We start from the raw sequence: 17,164 nt of genomic DNA, 5'->3' as shown, positions 1-17,164 counted from the left end.
AAATCCCCCTAAAGAGGAGGACTTCGGTTCTGTGTGCTTCATCGTCAACCAGAGGACAACGTACAAGCTAGGAATATCCAAGATGGCACTTTGACCATGCACGCGAGGAGTCCGAACTTTTACTTGGCAACCTGTGGATCTTGTGGGTGAGGTAAAAATACACTTCAAGTATTCGGCATAAAAGCTCAGCTTATACTACTCATCACGAAGAGGGCCGGAATCAGCATTGTGGGATGGGACTGATTTCAATCGTTGGGCGTCTCTTTGGAAGCGCTTCATCAACTTCATGGAGCCCCGTTTCCCGGAACTGCACCGGGGAGAGCGTCCTGCTGCAGGCCAGCAGCACACATTGGAGACGAAGGTGGCAATTCTCTTTGATGACTTTTCGGAAGTGTTCATGCCGAAGCTGGGGAAGAGCAAGGGTCCCCCGGTGCGAATTAAAGTCGAGGATCAAGCCGAGCACGGACTTCACAAGGGCATGAAGTCCCGTTCGCGCTTTTTTCGAAAGTTTGCGAGGCCATCGAGAATTTGGTGGAATAAGATATTTAAGTTCCGGACAAGCACTCTCGGTGGGCGACGCCTATCGTTTCGATTCTAAAGAAGTATATAGAGATGAACATTTGCGGTGACTACAAGTAAACACTCAACCCAGTCGTCAAGTTGGAGACTTATCGCTACTCACTCCGGAACAGTTACCAGCAAGGCTTGGAGGATGATCAGCGTTTTTCCTATTTTACTTGAATCAAACTTATCAGCACCTTAATATGGACAAGGACACTTCCCTGTTGTTGTTTGTAGCGACGCACAAGGCGCTCTTCAAGGTGACCCGATTACAGTTTGCTGTGGCCTTGGCTTTGGCGATCTTCCAGCGTTATATGTCAAACACTTGAACTGTCTTGATGAAGTGCAGTGTTTTTTTTTTTTGACATTCTCATCGGCAATCAAACGGTAGCTTAACACGACGATCGGCTGCACAGGGTGCTGCAGCGCATCTAGGACAACGGCCTGCGTCTGACTTCTGACAAGTGCGCTCTTCCAGTCAAGGAAGTATAATGTACCATGTTTCCGTATCAACAAGGGCGGCGTCAGTCGTACGGCCGAAAAGGTGGAGGCCATGAAGAAAATTCTAGAACCGACGAACAAGACAAAGCTACAATCCTTCTTGGGACCTTTAAAATTTTATGGTCTTTTTCTGAAGGGGGACGCCCATGTGTTGGAACCGCTTCATCACTTCTGGATAAGGATAAGTTTTGGGGCTAGATGGAGACGAAAGCAGAGGAGTACAAGCTGGTCAAGGATCTCCTAGAATCCTCAGCTGTTCTAGCACACTATGATGTGTCACGTCCCATAAAGCTGGCCTGTGACGCTTCTCCGTCCTGGCTGGAGCTGTATGGAGCTACGTGAGAGAAGACGGCATTGAAAGACTTGTGGCCTTTGTATCGAGAACTTCGTTGCTGCCAGAGCGCAACTACACACACACACAACACTGAGAATAATGAAAAACATTTTGCTGTCGCCCCCCCCTCCCCACCACCCCCACTCCCCCCCCCCCCCCCTCCGCCTCAAGCTACACGGCCCAACGGTCAACTGGAAGTTAGTCTTGGATATGAGCGCCCCAAATTGGAGAATTTTAAGGCTGTATTCTGGTTCCAGCGCGGAAACATTCAGCTGCCTATCTGTTTTTAAGTACATGTGTCAAGTCATTACCCTTTTCGCCACTGACAGATAAGTGACAAATAATATGCCTAGACATCTCGCAAGAAATCAGTAAAGACACTGAAGACTTTCGTGGCAGATTTGAGAAGTAGGAATCATATCTCAAAATCTGCAGTAACAAATACAAAGCTTATGAGTACAGTGCCTTTAGGAGGGGCTATTCTACGGATATTCTACTGCCATGTCAGACATCGAAGTGCATCTCATTGTTTAGCACTTACTTTGCGAAATTACTACCAATCAAACCTACAATATCCCAGACCGGAAATGGAAGATGTTTGGGGTGTCGGCACCTGTTCCCTCATATACCCAAATACGAAACCCCAGCATCCACCTGTCCTTGAATAGAACTTCGCCGATACATGCAGTGAACTGGAGTCAGTTATTAAACATAATTCTAGGTAGTTTGCTTGCTTGACCACGGTGAAGGGTGTCGCCAGCTTGATCAACATCACTTACTTACCAGTGGTCTTCCTGGAGGTGACCAGCATGACAACATATGGAAATGTTGGGAGCAGGCACGTAGCCAGGGTTTTGTTTCGGGGGGGGGGGGGGGGGGGGCGCCCATGACAAAATGGTGTATGAGGGGGAGTGGAGAGAGGAGGTCCCAGCAAAATCTAAGATTTCGGGCCGGGGGGGGGGGGGGGGGGCTCCATGGGCCGCCCCCCTGGCTACGTGGCTGTTTGGGAGACAAATGGTCATCCAGTGACATGGTGTTGACTGTCTAAGTGTATGCCAAGGCGGCGAAGAAACCTGGTTCTACAAAGTGCTTCCGTGTTTGGTGGTGAACGGATTAGTACATGACAACATTCGCTCAACAGTGACTGTGAAAATCGGTGTGAAAAGCATTGGCGCTTCATGCTCGGTGTGAAAAGCATTGGCGCTTTATGCTTTTATGAGAACAGTCTCCTTATGGTGGTGGGAGATTTTTCGCTGAGTGCGTTAGTGCATGGCAGCTTGTAGCACGTGGGACGAAACCTATCCCTGCAGGACTCAGGAATCCCAAGCTCAGTGTTCTTGCCGACACAAACCTTGATAGCAAGGCATGCATTAAAATTTACTACCTCAACTACCTTTCTTGATCAACCACTGCATTACGGAACGTCCATTGGACAGGAGTAGAGAGCCAGCATTCGGCTAGGACTGGTGGTCAAACAGTGCTTCATCGATTGAACATTAATCCCGGCCAAAAACAGATGCAGCAGTCATGTGCTATTTGTAAACTGCAGCAAGTCATGATAGGTGGAGTACATTAATTACTATCTTGTATCCAGGTGGCGTTACCCCTGCCCATTTCGATCTGTATGAGCATCGTACCACTTTGCGTTTGTGTATCACCAGGCTAGCAGTCATACTGCACTTGCTAAACTTCTCATGTACATAACAATTTATTGTTGCAATACTTCACAGACAAGTAAACACAAACGCCTAATTTTCCTTGATTTGGTAAAATAGAGTGGACAGAAGGCCCGCGGGTGTGGAAGAGTTCTAATGATTGAAAGTTACAATAAAGAAGAATATCACAAATCTTCACTCTGAAGCAAATTGATTTCACCTGACACTAATAAATACAACAGCTATATAAAATAGAGCTCCTTGCTGAGTCATTTTATTTAGGAATGCCATCACTGTTGCTGCATGTCACTCACATTTTGTGGGAGCTGTACTTGAGCATGTCGGACCGCTTCAAAACCGAGCCGAAGCAGCTTCTTTGGCTGTGTTGCCCCCTCCTTTTCACTCTTGTCAGCTGCTCATTACTGCTTGCGCCGGTCCTTATACCACTGCTTCATCGGACTGTTCTGGAACTCATGGCATCATCACATACATTGCCACTGATCTCAGGTATCTTAAGGCGGCGGCCCTGATGCTGGCTATTGCACTGTCCTCCTCAGTTCCTTGCAATTCCTTGATTGCTGCTTTTCCAGAAGGCCCCTCACACAGATCGCTTTCTGCTGTGCTTTTGCACTGCAAGTTTGAAAACAAGCGAGGAGAATATCACGGAAGTTACCATGGCTGCAAGAAACTGCTGCGTGTTATTCAGACGTGGTGATTCCAGAAACTTGTAGATTTCTCTGTAATGCAGCCAGCTCACCTTGCCTACTTCTATGGTGACTCGAAGCAGCAAATGTCTTCTGAAACATGTAGATGGTTTAAGAGGCAACTCTGCAGCAACTGCATTCAATGTATATATGCAACACCTTATTAAACAATGTTCAGGATGTTTTAGAATATAACTTTTGCACGGATCATGTTCCTAGGGATAGGATGCTTATATATAAAGACACGCAGCATAATTAGCTTTGAAACAGTATGGGATAATTTAAGTTCCTACTAAAGAAAGCAAGAAATAAAAACATTGAGAAACTGACTGCATGCAACATTTCATTTGATATATTTTGCGGTGCTTGTCATTGGGAATGTAAAAGCCGGTGAAAGGTGACGGTGCCGAACACCTACACTATGTTCATTAAAACAACAGACCCTTTACAAGATTTGTATCACTTAAACGAGTAAACTCTTCTTGCCGTCTTGCATTCTTGCCAGAATCGCTACCTAGAGGTACATTTGACAAGGAATGTTGGCCAATCTTGGGACTTGTTGCCTGAGCAAGAAACGCGAAATTTAAAGCACTGCTAGGTGACGACCGCTACTATGAATTAGGACCAAGCCGGTCGTGCAGTGAACTCGTTCGAGGTGCGCTGTGCTGCGATGGCCTACACACGCAAAACAAATACTAGGCGGACGTCCCTTCAGATAATTGTTTTCGTGCTCCTGTTGACTTAGAAGGTTACGGCCATCATCAAAATTATAACTTACCCAAATATGTTCCTTGAGGTTTCGGCGTTTTGACGAGCTGCGGCATATGCCTCAAGGAAACCAGGGCTGCTAGAAACGGCCGCAGGCACACGGAAAAGCCGCTGTTCCGCTTCTACTACCGAAGATAATCGAGGCGCTCGCTCACATGATTCAAGTGCTAACTCTCTAGGAGGGTCCAGTTGACAGGTGGAATTTCTTCGCGGCAGACGATTTTTTCGACATCGTAAAAAACGCGTAAATGTGGAGTGCAACTGCAACTAATGAACCGAGCGCAGACCGAGGCGAGCTGACGCCAGGTGCAGAGCCATTAGGCCTACTGGATAACTGAAGCCGTGAGTAGGTTAAACAATCGGAAACGTAACGCGTTCGAAATATACTTCTAGCACATTATTTTCGTAATTACAACGATGTAAAATTTGTTCCCGCAAGTATATTACTTCTTGTTTTTAAATCCCGTAACATGTGTCCAGCGCTGCTGACGAAAGTATGATCTTCAAGCCGTAAATTTGATTAAGGAACTCAGTTTATCTAATATGATATTTACGTTAAATGACATTCTATTTTTCTTGTGGCACTAGCTCAATTGCATTTACACAGAATGTCATTTGGCGTGAATGCAACATTGGGTCCAGTCTGACAGGGGTAAAAAAGATGAGAAGGCTCTGCTCTTCAGATACGCACATTGACAAGTGTTTAGGTGCCATTTGAAGTCACAACTAATAGGTACCGGGCTTTCTATATACTTCTTTTTTATTTATATTTGCCATTCAAGTTTATATTCAATACTATGTTGATGAAAAACACAAGTAAATATATGTATAAATAAATACGCCGTCCTCAACTAAATTTTGCAAAAAAAAATGGTTTAAGTGTTTAATTCATATTGATTTTTCCATTTTTTTTAAATATTTCTGCCAAGCCCTCTTATGCAAAAGGGACTTTTAAGTCCCTATGTGCTCGAAATATAAGTAGATAATTCTCCAGTAATTTTAAAAGTGTGCTCTTTCTAATTACTTGCGATGCCCAGCCTATACTCACCATCTCATTTTAGATTAAGTGAACTCATTTATGGTTAACCCGTACATTGTGCTTACAGGTGACATGTGCTATTACAATGAAGATGGCCAGTTCTTCTTTGTTGAGAGAATGAACGATCTCTTCAAAGCCATGGGCATACTCGTGGCACCTTCGTCGATTGAACGTGTATTGCTCAGCCACAAAGGAATCGAAGAAGCTGCGGTTATTGGTGTTCCTCATCCAGAATATTCTCAAGTTGCAGGGGCATTTGTTGTGCTGAAGACGGATAGCCGCAATATTACTGAGGAAGAGCTAAAAAACTTTGTTGCAGGTAAATATCCGTTTCGATATTATCATCGCTACATGCCAAGTTTTGAAAGGAATGTGCCCCTGTACCTCATTTGAACAGAACTGAGGGGGATTATACTCGAACATGACATAAACCACGAGACTGCAGGTAGAAAGCGACAAGGACACTTAAAGGTTTGGAACACCCCTGAATTTCTTGTTTATTTCCGTAAGGTGCTGACACAGGGAGCTTGATATATCAAGGTGCCAAAACGTACTTCTACAGGCACCTTGACTAAATGTGAAGGCACCTTACCTATATAGGCACCTTTGTCAGGTCAATGCGCCTTAAAAATGTCACCTTGACTGTATATATCTGTAGCCGCCTTGACAAGTTAATATGTTTATATATAGGCACCTTGACTTGTCAAGGCGCCTATATGAGCATTTTTCGGAAGTGAACAATTTAGCAGTGATCCAGACCTTTTAGAGTTCGTGTCGTGTTTTGCCTCCAGTCTTGGGGTTTATATCATGTTTAATCTAAAGGCGATCGTTTGCACCCTTACATTCACTGAATTACACTTGATGAACATTATACGTGGTGCTTCAGCTAACATGTGCCAAGTCTTAACGCTTGTCGCTGCACGTAACACGTCTCGAACAAACGTATTATTCGCAGTCCTGTCGGCTATATAGAACAATTCACTATGTTTTTGCAAAGTGTCAAACTAGGCGATTACTGCACAGTGCTGAGCTAACTTTTTTCTTCATAACCTTTGACCTTGCCTCCACGTGCCAGTGGCCCACAATCCTGGCTGGCGTTACGGCTCCAATGACTCCAGTGCAAAGGCCGACATTACTGTCGCGTTGGGCCCCTGCGCTGGCCAATGACGCTACTAGGCAGAGCTACGCTCAGATCCACCTTTATTCGCCATCCTTCATTCAATATGCAGACCTGGGTGCCTGACAGCTGGCCGCGATCTTTCTCCAACATCACGACATTGTCAGTCGATCCGATCAGGCCTTCGACTCTGACTTAACGGCGCATCCGCCCGCTGGCTGACACGAAACACCGTGAAACTTGAGGCGGCCGCATCCGCTTGGTAACATCACGTCCACGCCTGTCTGGGACCTATTTGAACCTTGTCACGTAAGCAGCGCCGAGAATGGCATGATCCGCTTGCCTACCAGCAAACATCCGCCGAGGTTCGCGTTACACTACCGATTCGGCATTCCTCGCGAGATCGGTGCGGCGTGTCTCGAAGCTCGTCTGTAGCCTTATATAACCAGGAGAAAAAAATGAAAGCCGTTTACAAATCCCTGTAACGCCGCATTGGAGCGCAGCTCTTGAGGAGGAGTAGGGAAGGGTACTGAGGGGGGTCACGTCACCTGCGGGTAGTCACGTGACCCCGGGGGGGTCACATGATCTCGGGGGGGGGGGGGGGGTGGTCAGGTGACCTCGGGGGGGGGGGTCACGTGACCCCCCCCCCGGTTACGCCGACGCCGACGGCGACGCCGACGCCGACGCCGACACCGACGCCGACGGCAACGCCGACGCCGACGCCGACGCCGCTCAGGCTGGAAACGGGCCCCTAAGAGCTGCGCTCTAAAAGGGGGCAGGAGACAAAGTGCTCGGGCTGTCAATGTAAGAGAGCTCAAGCTGTGGTCAAGAGTATACTTCGATGGGAGACTTCCTAGATAGTTTTCGATTAGGGGGGGGGGGGGGGGGGGTCTTCATTGAGATTCTTCGAAGGACACTATTCACTCGAGGGTCTGTATTCGTGTAGTTTTTATTGAAGGAGTCGACAAGCCGTAGCTGTGGCCGCAGAAACGGGACTAGGAGGCGCTCGGAATGTGAGTCAGTAAACTGTATGATAGCTTGCGCTGTCATGTGTGACGTACTTGGGAACAACAGAGGCGTGGCTTGATCGCCTCGGACGTCGTATATAAATAAGTTCAAACAATCCAACACTTTTTTTTTTAATATTGGGTTGTCAGCAAACTCTCCAATGCCAAAACATTACAGAGTGTGTTAAAAACATTACATCGTGGTGTTTCTATCACGATACAATATTGTGTAATTGATTCGAGCTCTAAATATAACGCGCGAGATCAAAAAAGTGTCCCTCCACTTTATAAATGCGATTATAGTTCCCTCATTTCCATCGGTTCATTTCTTTATTCTCACTCGTTTTGTTTAATAAAAAAAAAGTTTGCCAGACGAAGGCTACCTTCACAAAAAAGTGCAAAGCAAAGTAGAATGTTTCTGAGTGCTCTATACAACTTTGTAGATAATGGTTTGCGCGCAACTCAAAGTATTAAAATTCAATCCCTGTATTAAGTATATCATTACGCACATCACAATTTTCGTATATTGCTCAAAAGCCAACGAACAATATCTAAATGGTTTGATAGGCGTAGTGCTCACAGCTTTTTTTTTAATTTATATGAAAACGTTATTCACACATTCTGTATGGCACAACAAAAATTTAATTTAAGTTAAAAATAGATTAATAGTAGAACCGTTACTCAGCTAGCAGTTCAACCTTTAAACAATTTGAGGAGTCAAGTAAGGATTATTTCTTTACTGTTCTAAAAACTACGCATGAAAATAAGATATGCTTTTTCTTTCCTCCTTAGGACAACTTGGAGTCTTTATGCACCTCCACGGTGGTGTCAAGTTTGTTCAAAAGATGCCAAAAGACGACTCCGGCAAAGTTAACAAAAAAGAACTTATGATGTACCGCCAGGGCACCTGATGGTACTCGTCCTGTACTGAAAAGAAACGATAAATCTACTCTTTCGTTTTAGTAAAACATTACCGAATTCATTAGCATTTATTCGGAATCTAATGTGCTGGTGCGCGACGATGGCAGTCATTCGCTTCGTTGGCTTTACTTGCACCTCCTCCACTGGTGCAGCAGAGTGGAGGGCAGCGTACTTCCGGTATCTGTATTTAGATACGACAGTAAGTAGACAGGCCTATACTTTTCTGCACCGGTGCCGGAGGTGCAGTTTAATCTAACGACACCATTATATGTAGTTAGGCGAAACTGGGCTGCACTCAAAACACTGTGAGCTGCACTCAAAACGCTGTGAGCAGCCTATAGCGTCTTTTATTCACTCCGAAAAACTAAATTTTGAGAATGTTGTAATATTTCAGTTGGAGAACATCAAGTCTTAAGGAGAAAACTTTTTTATTCACGCGCTAGTTTGCTATCGGACAAATCACAACAGAAGAGCCGAGTAACATCAAAGCGCCTAACTTCAATGAAGCATCTTTACCCAACGCCCCTCGAGCAAGACGAAGCTACTGGCATAATTTTCGGTATACTTTTGACCACGTCCCTCTACAAAACGCTAAACTGGAGAATCTGACGGCATTGAATATGTGCGCAGCACGAGTGTGTTGTCACGATCAACACATCAGGGCTTTTTTATGTATTTTACTCGGCCGAATCAAATTCAATTCTATTCAGTCAAGGTTAGAGTCGATAATAAATATTTTCCTTTAGAGCAGTGTTTTTTTTTTTTGTAGACTTTGACACTAAAATGAAAGCAAAACAATTCATCGATTGGTTGTTGGTCCTAAAAGTGTCGTAAACGAAAAACGAGTGAAGAGCGTTATAAGTAATGCTCTTTCAATTAGAAAATTTTGTTGTAGATCCTCAGCTTCACCAGTGATATGCGACAAGCCAGGCAGTGCCTCAAAATAACGTTTAAACTGGGCCGAGCTTGGCCATCCAAAGAGCCTAAATTAGGCTTGATATTGTTCTGCTCCAAGGCATCATTTAGTGCCAAAGTATTTTGTTCTTGCTCTTCTCTCTCTTTATTCTGTTTCGCCACATAATTTTCAAAGTGCCAGACTTCTGTTAATGATTCAGCGTATCAGCGGACATCCCAGCAGTGAAGTCTAATTATGGTAATTGTACTACCGCTCGCGATAAGCAGGAATTGGAAGAAGAGAAGGATGAAGACCATCAATGCGCTCTTGACCCTGCCGCTCCGCCATGTGTATCATCATCTCTCCAGTAAACTTCATAAATAGCACTCTACATTCCTTACGCCCCCTGTACACCTGTTTGCCATCGTCTAACAATTCAGAAGTAAAATAAACCACAACTTTGACCACCATTCACCGATATCCTACGACCGGCTACGTGAACAGAAATCCGAGCGAGGCGGCTAAGCCTGCAGGATTCAATGGCCGGCCGGGAGCATGCACTGCGAAAAGCCGGTCGACTGCGAGTTGGTCGCTTGCCGGCGTCTACCATCACCGGTCGACGATGCTGTAGAACTAGCCACGATACCAACAGCGGCGATTGCAGTACTGACCAACGCTTCCGCAAAAATATGACAGGAGGTACGCAGGAGTTTATCAGAGTCATCAACTATCTCGCCGAAGAAAGCGAAATGTCGTTAGGTTTTCAATCTTTGACTGCGTATAGACGTTGACAAAGCAGTTCGCCAGCCAGCGTCAACAATGCGTATTCTGTCTGCAACACGTGAGAGATTGGGGGGATGCCACGGCCCGTGTAAACAACGGCAGGGTGGAGCTCGTACATCAGTCGGTGAGAACCTAGCAAGCCTGTGGTGTGTTGCAGCCGGGCAATGGTACGGTCCTGTTTCGGTCAGAGAAAAGTCGTCGGGTTTACGCGTGATGAATGAACGAATGAGTGTTGAAAATCATTCGCCTGTCGGCGTCACCACTGCGTATTGTGTCTCCGACGTGACAGGGGAGGGAAGCCATGAGCCACCATGGTGACAGCACCGGCGCTCTCACTCAAGCCAGTGACAACCGGGTAGCCGACGAGTTTTCAAAAGAGCGACTCCGTTGGTTTTTCAAATAGTGCGAGCACAGACGAACGGTGCCCTATCATCACAACATTTTGGCCAGGCGGCGGCTAGTGGCTGGTATTTGGATAAAACCGGCCAGGCCATTCTGTGCACAGGCAAGCAATTGACCAACGGCCCTTAAAATGTCACCGTAAACCCAAGGCGTCCGGCGACTTGCTTTTTTTTTTATTGTAAATCAGTGACCAGATCTCCTTCGGCAAAAGGCTGGCAACTGACTGCACTTTTCGTCACCGGCCTTCAGTTGGAAATATATGTACAGCATATTTCCGGCAAACGCAGACTGGCATCCACTAGGCCAACTACTGCAAAAATCTGCGCAGCAGGACGCTGGCCACCGACTGCGCTTCTGTTATTCTTTTTTGGATTAGTAAAAAAAAAGCCGCTAACGGGGGAGGCATTTTGGCTGCCCGACTCCGTCTCACCCGTCAGTGTTTCTTGAGACTCGGTTGGATACAGGAAACAGGAGTGTTGTCGTAATGCTGCACAGGGTTTGATTGCCTTTTGCCCCAAAGCTCCACAAGACTCATTTCCTCCCCGCAAAAATCATCCTCCCAAGTCGTTTCAAATAATATTTTATTTGGCATCACCGAAATTAGATGATGTAAAGAAATACAAAAATTACGAAAAATATCGAATGACTTGAAACATATCGCGACAAAGTCAGATCACAATGTGCTTTTGTCGGGGCATGGATTGAGTTTTAGTATAACTCATAATATATCAGTTATACAAAAAAAAAAAAAATAAACGAACAGTCTCCAGTCTGATTCACACACCTGCGTTGAGTCAGAGTGCGAGGGTTGCTATGGCAACAGCTACGTAGGCTCCAGCAATACGGGGTAAAAGCCGGATTTCATGGAGCCGACGCAGCTGTAGTCATAGCAACCTTCGAACTCGATTGCATGCAGCGCAGGTTTGTGATTCGTCTTTTTGTTGCGTCATCCAAATCAGTTTATAGATTACTGACATTTTTTTTTCATTTCCACGTTCGACCACGGACAGTGTTGTAGGCGTTACTGCAGAAAGTTAACGAAACATGTTACTTGTTATTTGCTAAATAAATCGACGCGTTACCGACCTACGTTACCTCGAAATAACAGGAACCCGTTATCGTTACCGATAAAAAGTAACGGACGTTACTTTTGCTTTACTTTTCATTTATAAACTGACAGTAACAACTTTTTTGGGGGGGGGGGGGTTGGGGGGGGGGGGGAGGAGGGTTGGACAGCGCTTTTTGACGCTCGGACAGAGTGCGTGGGCGCTCCGGTTTCTCTCAAGTGGGACATTTCGCGTAGGGAAACAACAGAAAAAATTATAAATGTACATCGAATGAGGGCAGTAGTTAATAACATGGCACCTATACTTCGGCCGCATACTTTCCGGTGTTTATGATTTTCGGTCTTTATTTCCAGACGTACCGGTGCATTTTGGTGAATTGTTTCGAGCAGACGCTTAAAACAGCATTTCTCGTATCTGGTGGCTGCAGATACGTTGACAAGTAACCCGATACAGACGGACCGAGACAAAGAAATCGAAGACGAAATAGCAGCCTATGTACAAGGTATTACTCTCAGTCTACCATCATCACCGAACCGACTAAAGCAAATTTTAAAAATGCAAGAAAGTTATGACACCTGCAGCTGCTAAGGAACTACAGCATGCATGGCTGGCCCTCAAAGAGCTCTGTGGACACTCAATGCGTTCATTACTGGCAACACAGAAAAAGATTTCCGTAGAACAAGGGTTCCTTATTAGAGGGTCACGTATCATCATTCCCGCCTCATTGCAAAAAGATATCCTGGAGATTATACTTGAAGGTCATCAAGGTAACACAAGATGTCGAGCTCGAGCTAGAGGGTCAGTCTGGTGGCCAGGGCTGTCTACACAAATAGAAGCGCATGTGAGACGATGCACACGCTGCATTCAACAAAAAAGCAATCGCCCTGAACCTCTCATTCCTACTACAATACCAAACAGACTTTGGCAACGTGTCGGAATGGTTCTCTTCTACTTGCAATGAAAGTGGTATCTACTTGTTACGGATTACTACCCAAGGTACCCAGAGGTTGCTCCTTTGAGCAGTTTGTCAGCGAGATTAGTACTTAATCATTTGAAGTTCATCTTCGCGAGACATGGTACATCAGAGATTGTGTATAGTGACAACGGACCTCAGTTTCAAAGACTTGCGAGATTCAAGTTTCTACAGATTCCACGAGACTGGAAGTTTCATCATCTTACATCCAGCCCCAATTTTTCGCAGAGCAATGGGTTTGTGGAAGCTGGCGTGAAGATAATTAAGGCCACCTGGAAAAAAACTGATGATGCCTATTGGGCACTGCAGGCATACCGAGCAACGCCGCTGGGGAATGGCTTCAGCCTTACAGAACTTCTGTTGGGGCGCCACATTCGCACGTCCCTTCCAGCGGCAAACCATCTTCTGGAGCCCAAAACTCACGATTACACAGAGCTCCGGTAACGGCAGGAAAAAAAACTCAGACAGAAGACCAACTTCGACAAGAGACATGGTACACGCCCCTTGAAGCCAATAGAGGAAGGGGAAAAAGTGTGGATCACTGACCAGAAGACCGACGGACGCGTGAAGAAAGCTGCAGAACCACCCTGGTCCTACACAGTAGAGACGCCAAGGGGGAAGTGCGACGGAACAGATTTATTTCACTCGATCACAATGGCAATATCCATAAGAAATGTCAAAGCAGCGGACGATACCATCTGCAATCTAGAGTTGTCGTGCCCGGTGTCGTGGACTCCACAACTTCTAGTCACAAGAAGTGGACGCGTAGTAAGGCCCGTCCAGAAACTCGACCTATAATACAAAACAAAAGACGGAAAAATAAAGAGGGGGAGATGAGGCATGGAGCCCTGGGTCTTAGGGGAAGAAGAAGAAAAAATGTTACTGGGCTAACATGGGCGCCTGTGCCTTCATTCCTTACCGGCTACAAATACTACACGAGCTTGGCTTTTTGAGCAACTCTCTCGTAACAAGGCGTTTTTCGGCGAATGTTTCGGACACTTTAAAATTAAACATTTTACCTGAATTTGTTTGTCCTGGGTATAGGGTTTCTTGTACATTTACTAAAAGCTGCGTTCTACTACTGTAGCCACAATTTCCATGGCGCACAAATTCGTCCAAAAACTGAAAAATAAAAAAGAACCTCAAATTTGTGTTTCAATACACAAATCATCGTCCTCGATTGTACTCTAACTTTATTCGGTTTATCCTTCACAAAATATTATGTTATATTTCTGAAAACATGTTGCATTATATTATATTATAACCTCTCTGGAAGTTAGCAAAGCAGCACAAACATAACAATGCGCATAAAATTTCACTGCGGGATTGATCTACTGGAAACACTAAGTATTTCTCAATCCCACCAGAGGTGGCAGATGGTTTCGCAGACTATTTTAGTCAATGCTACACAATTGGTCAGCCAACTATTCAGCCTATTGAGATGAAAGTAAACTGCCACGATATTTTATTGGGCTTTAGAACAGATACGAATAAAATTGAGGAAGGTTCCAGAAACCTTAAACCGAAGTTATCTACTGGAGTAGATTGTATTCCGAGCTATATAATCAAACGTTGTGGTGACTTGTTTGCACCGATTTTAAAACATATTTTCAACTTGTCACTTCACTCTCGTTTGTTCCCATCATTATGGAAGGAAGTGGTTGTCGTGCCAATTATAAAGCGGTCGACTCATCGGTTGTCAGTAATTATCGGCCTGTTTCTTTATTTTGCGGCTTTTCTACGGTGTTTAAGAAAGTTATTCATAAACGAATAACTCATTACTCTCATCGAAAATTAACAACTTCGCAGCACGGGTTCATAATGAGACGGTCAGTTAAAACCAACTTGTACTCTTTTTTTTACATTTCACTGCACCAATTGTTACGAACAGGGGACAGGTAGATGCTATTTCTTTTGATATGTCTAAAGCATTCGATAAAGTTGATCATTAGCTATTTCTTCACAAATTATCGTTGTACGGTTGTTGTTCTGAACTACTTCCCTGCTTTCAAAGCTACTTGTCATTTCGTACGAATAATCTCCGAATTTCTAGTGTCCCTTCTGAACTATTTTGCTCAACTTCAGGTGACCCCTAAGGGTCTATTCTTGGGCCTCTTCTGTTTCTTATTTTTGTTGATGATATAGCCTTATGTTTCAAAAAAGCTGAGCTCCTACTGTTTGCGGACGATATTAAGATATTTATGCGCGTTGCTACTCCTCTGGAATGAGATGCTCTTCAGCACGAAGTGAATTACATACTGCAATAATTCTTGGCGAATAATTTGCTCCTAAATCCAACCAAAACTAAGGTTCTTTCTTTGAGCAGACAACACACTGTTATGCATTTTACTTACTCTTTGGAAGGAACTCCAATCGAACGGATGACTGTGATGGATTATCTCGGTGTGTGACTTTATAGCGCGTTGTCATTCAATGCTCATGTTTTTTTTACTGTTAGGCGTGAGGTGAAAACTCTTGGCTTTATATCTCGTATAACTCAAAAGTTCAGACGCCCTGCTCGTATGATTTGTTTATTTTGTGCTTTAAATCCTTCGCGGCTTGAAATTGACTTTGTTGTTTGGAATTCTCTAACACGTACACAGTCTTTAAGCATTGAATCAGTGCAATAACGTTCAGCCTTTCCACTCTCGTAAAGAAGGAAGACCAGCGGAACTGTACTCGATACACTGTATCCTTCTTCTTCGTCGTTGTCTGCTTTTCGCGCTGTTTCCTACGATGAATTCCCACCAACGCGCCCAACTATTCATTCTTCTATTATAGCTGGAAAGGTTGCCGCCATCTATGAGCAACGGCGAAAACCATACTGGTTATGTGCTTGCCGCCGTCGGTTATAGATGGCGGTAGCTGTCCAGGTAGGTTTGTGTCGACATACACCGACACGGTTCTGGGGAACCTAGCCTTTAACAGCTCCACTGTAAAAAGAATGATACGCATTTTGCATGATAGACACTTTCAGCGTCGCTTTTATTATGATTAGGAATTCCTTCTTGAGAGAGTTTTACTTAAGTCTTTGTCAAATAGAAGATTCAAGCGCGATCTCATTTTTTGCACAGGGTGGTAAATCGTTGGACCGATGCTAACCTATTTCTGAATTCTGTCAATTTTCATGTTGCTTGTCGCGTTACCAGATATTTTAGTGTCTTTTACATTCAATTCATATCTAAACTCTCACCACTGCATCCTATACAAATTTCATATAATAGAATTGCATCCTCTAGCTTTGACATCTTCACCGATCTCCCAGTTTTTCGCCGGAACTTGGCAAGTCTAGTTGCAAGTTGAAACTCTATTGCATTTTGTGTGAAGCGTGCAACATATTTGTAGTCATGCTAACTTGTACATTTGAAGCTGTGCATGTGTTGTATTTCTTTTTTTTATCTTGTGTGCGCCAATGTGAAGACCCGCCTGGTTGTTATTGGGCTCGTTAAATAAATAATCAATAATTATTTAAAGTAATAAATAAATAAATTAATGTCTAAGCAGGTCATTGTTGCCGTCTTGCCGTCTACTACCACTTCGGGAGGTGGGCGCGTTTCTTTGTTCAACCTGCCCGAATTAATGTCAACGCAGCGTGACGCACTCTAAACATAGAGGTGTGTTATGTAGGCACCTGCAGCCTTTTTGTATACTCTACGTATTGAAGCTAAAATCTGAAGGAACCGGTGCATGCGATTCGACACTATAGTCGGTGACAGGTCAAGAACGAAGTGGAAGCTCCTCCCACCTCTTTCCACTTTAGTAGTGCGAATGCTGGAGAGGAGGCTTTCGCTCCGCTAGAGTGGAAAGAGGTGGGAGGAGCTTCCACTTTGTTCTTGACCTGTCACCGACTATAGTTTCGGGAAGCCGACACACAAGACCGGAGCGAGCGGAAGTCAGGAAGTTTATTGCGCGGTCGCCAAAGAGCCAAGAGGCCCAAAACGCTGCTTTCTATTTTGATCAGACTCATTTGGGGGATCGGTGGCCGAGTGGGCTAGCGGACACCAGCTCGGAGCACGTGGAGCGAAAGCTCGCGCTGCAGAACCCAGGGATCCCCTGTTCAATCCTCACCCCTGCCCCTTTCATTCTGAATGAGCATCGTACCGGCGTGCGGTCTTGTGTTACTACTGCGTGGTGCACGTTAAAGACCCCAGGCTAGCGGTTCTACTGCACTGGCTAAATTGCTCGTCGACAGCGAGTGACTCGTCGCAGCTTTGAAATGGCTGACCAACTACGCGATGTATAAATGTCCACACAACCCCAATTCATGTTAATTATTATTCCGACTCATTTGTAACCGAAAGTGTCGACATATTTTTGTATTTAGACAATACAATCTTGTTAGATCCCAAAAATACCACGCGAGCTCTTTTACCAGTGGTGTGACTGATATTGCTTATGAAAATATAGCTTTGCGGCGCGTTCTGTCCTTAGGGTGTT

General features: G+C 44.9%; 1 protein-coding gene across 1 annotated transcript in view; it reads left to right on the top strand.

Moving 5' to 3' along the window:
• LOC120843975 (luciferin 4-monooxygenase) overlaps positions 1-8,597 on the top strand; it is a 30,608-nt gene extending 22,011 nt beyond the window's left edge. Inside the window, exons 4-5 of the mRNA XM_040215514.3 lie at positions 5,630-5,881; positions 8,479-8,597. Coding sequence (XP_040071448.3) covers positions 5,630-5,881; positions 8,479-8,597 — 371 coding nt within the window. The remainder of the gene's footprint in view (positions 1-5,629; positions 5,882-8,478) is intronic.
• The last annotated feature ends 8,567 nt before the right edge of the window (positions 8,598-17,164 follow it).

The sequence above is a fragment of the Ixodes scapularis genome, unplaced genomic scaffold (genome assembly GCF_016920785.2).
Source record: "Ixodes scapularis isolate PalLabHiFi unplaced genomic scaffold, ASM1692078v2 PGA_scaffold8__174_contigs__length_109621045, whole genome shotgun sequence".
NCBI classification, from domain to species: domain Eukaryota; kingdom Metazoa; phylum Arthropoda; class Arachnida; order Ixodida; family Ixodidae; genus Ixodes; species Ixodes scapularis.
Note: the sequence above shows the minus strand (reverse complement) of the source record. Positions and strands in the feature narration are given on the sequence as shown.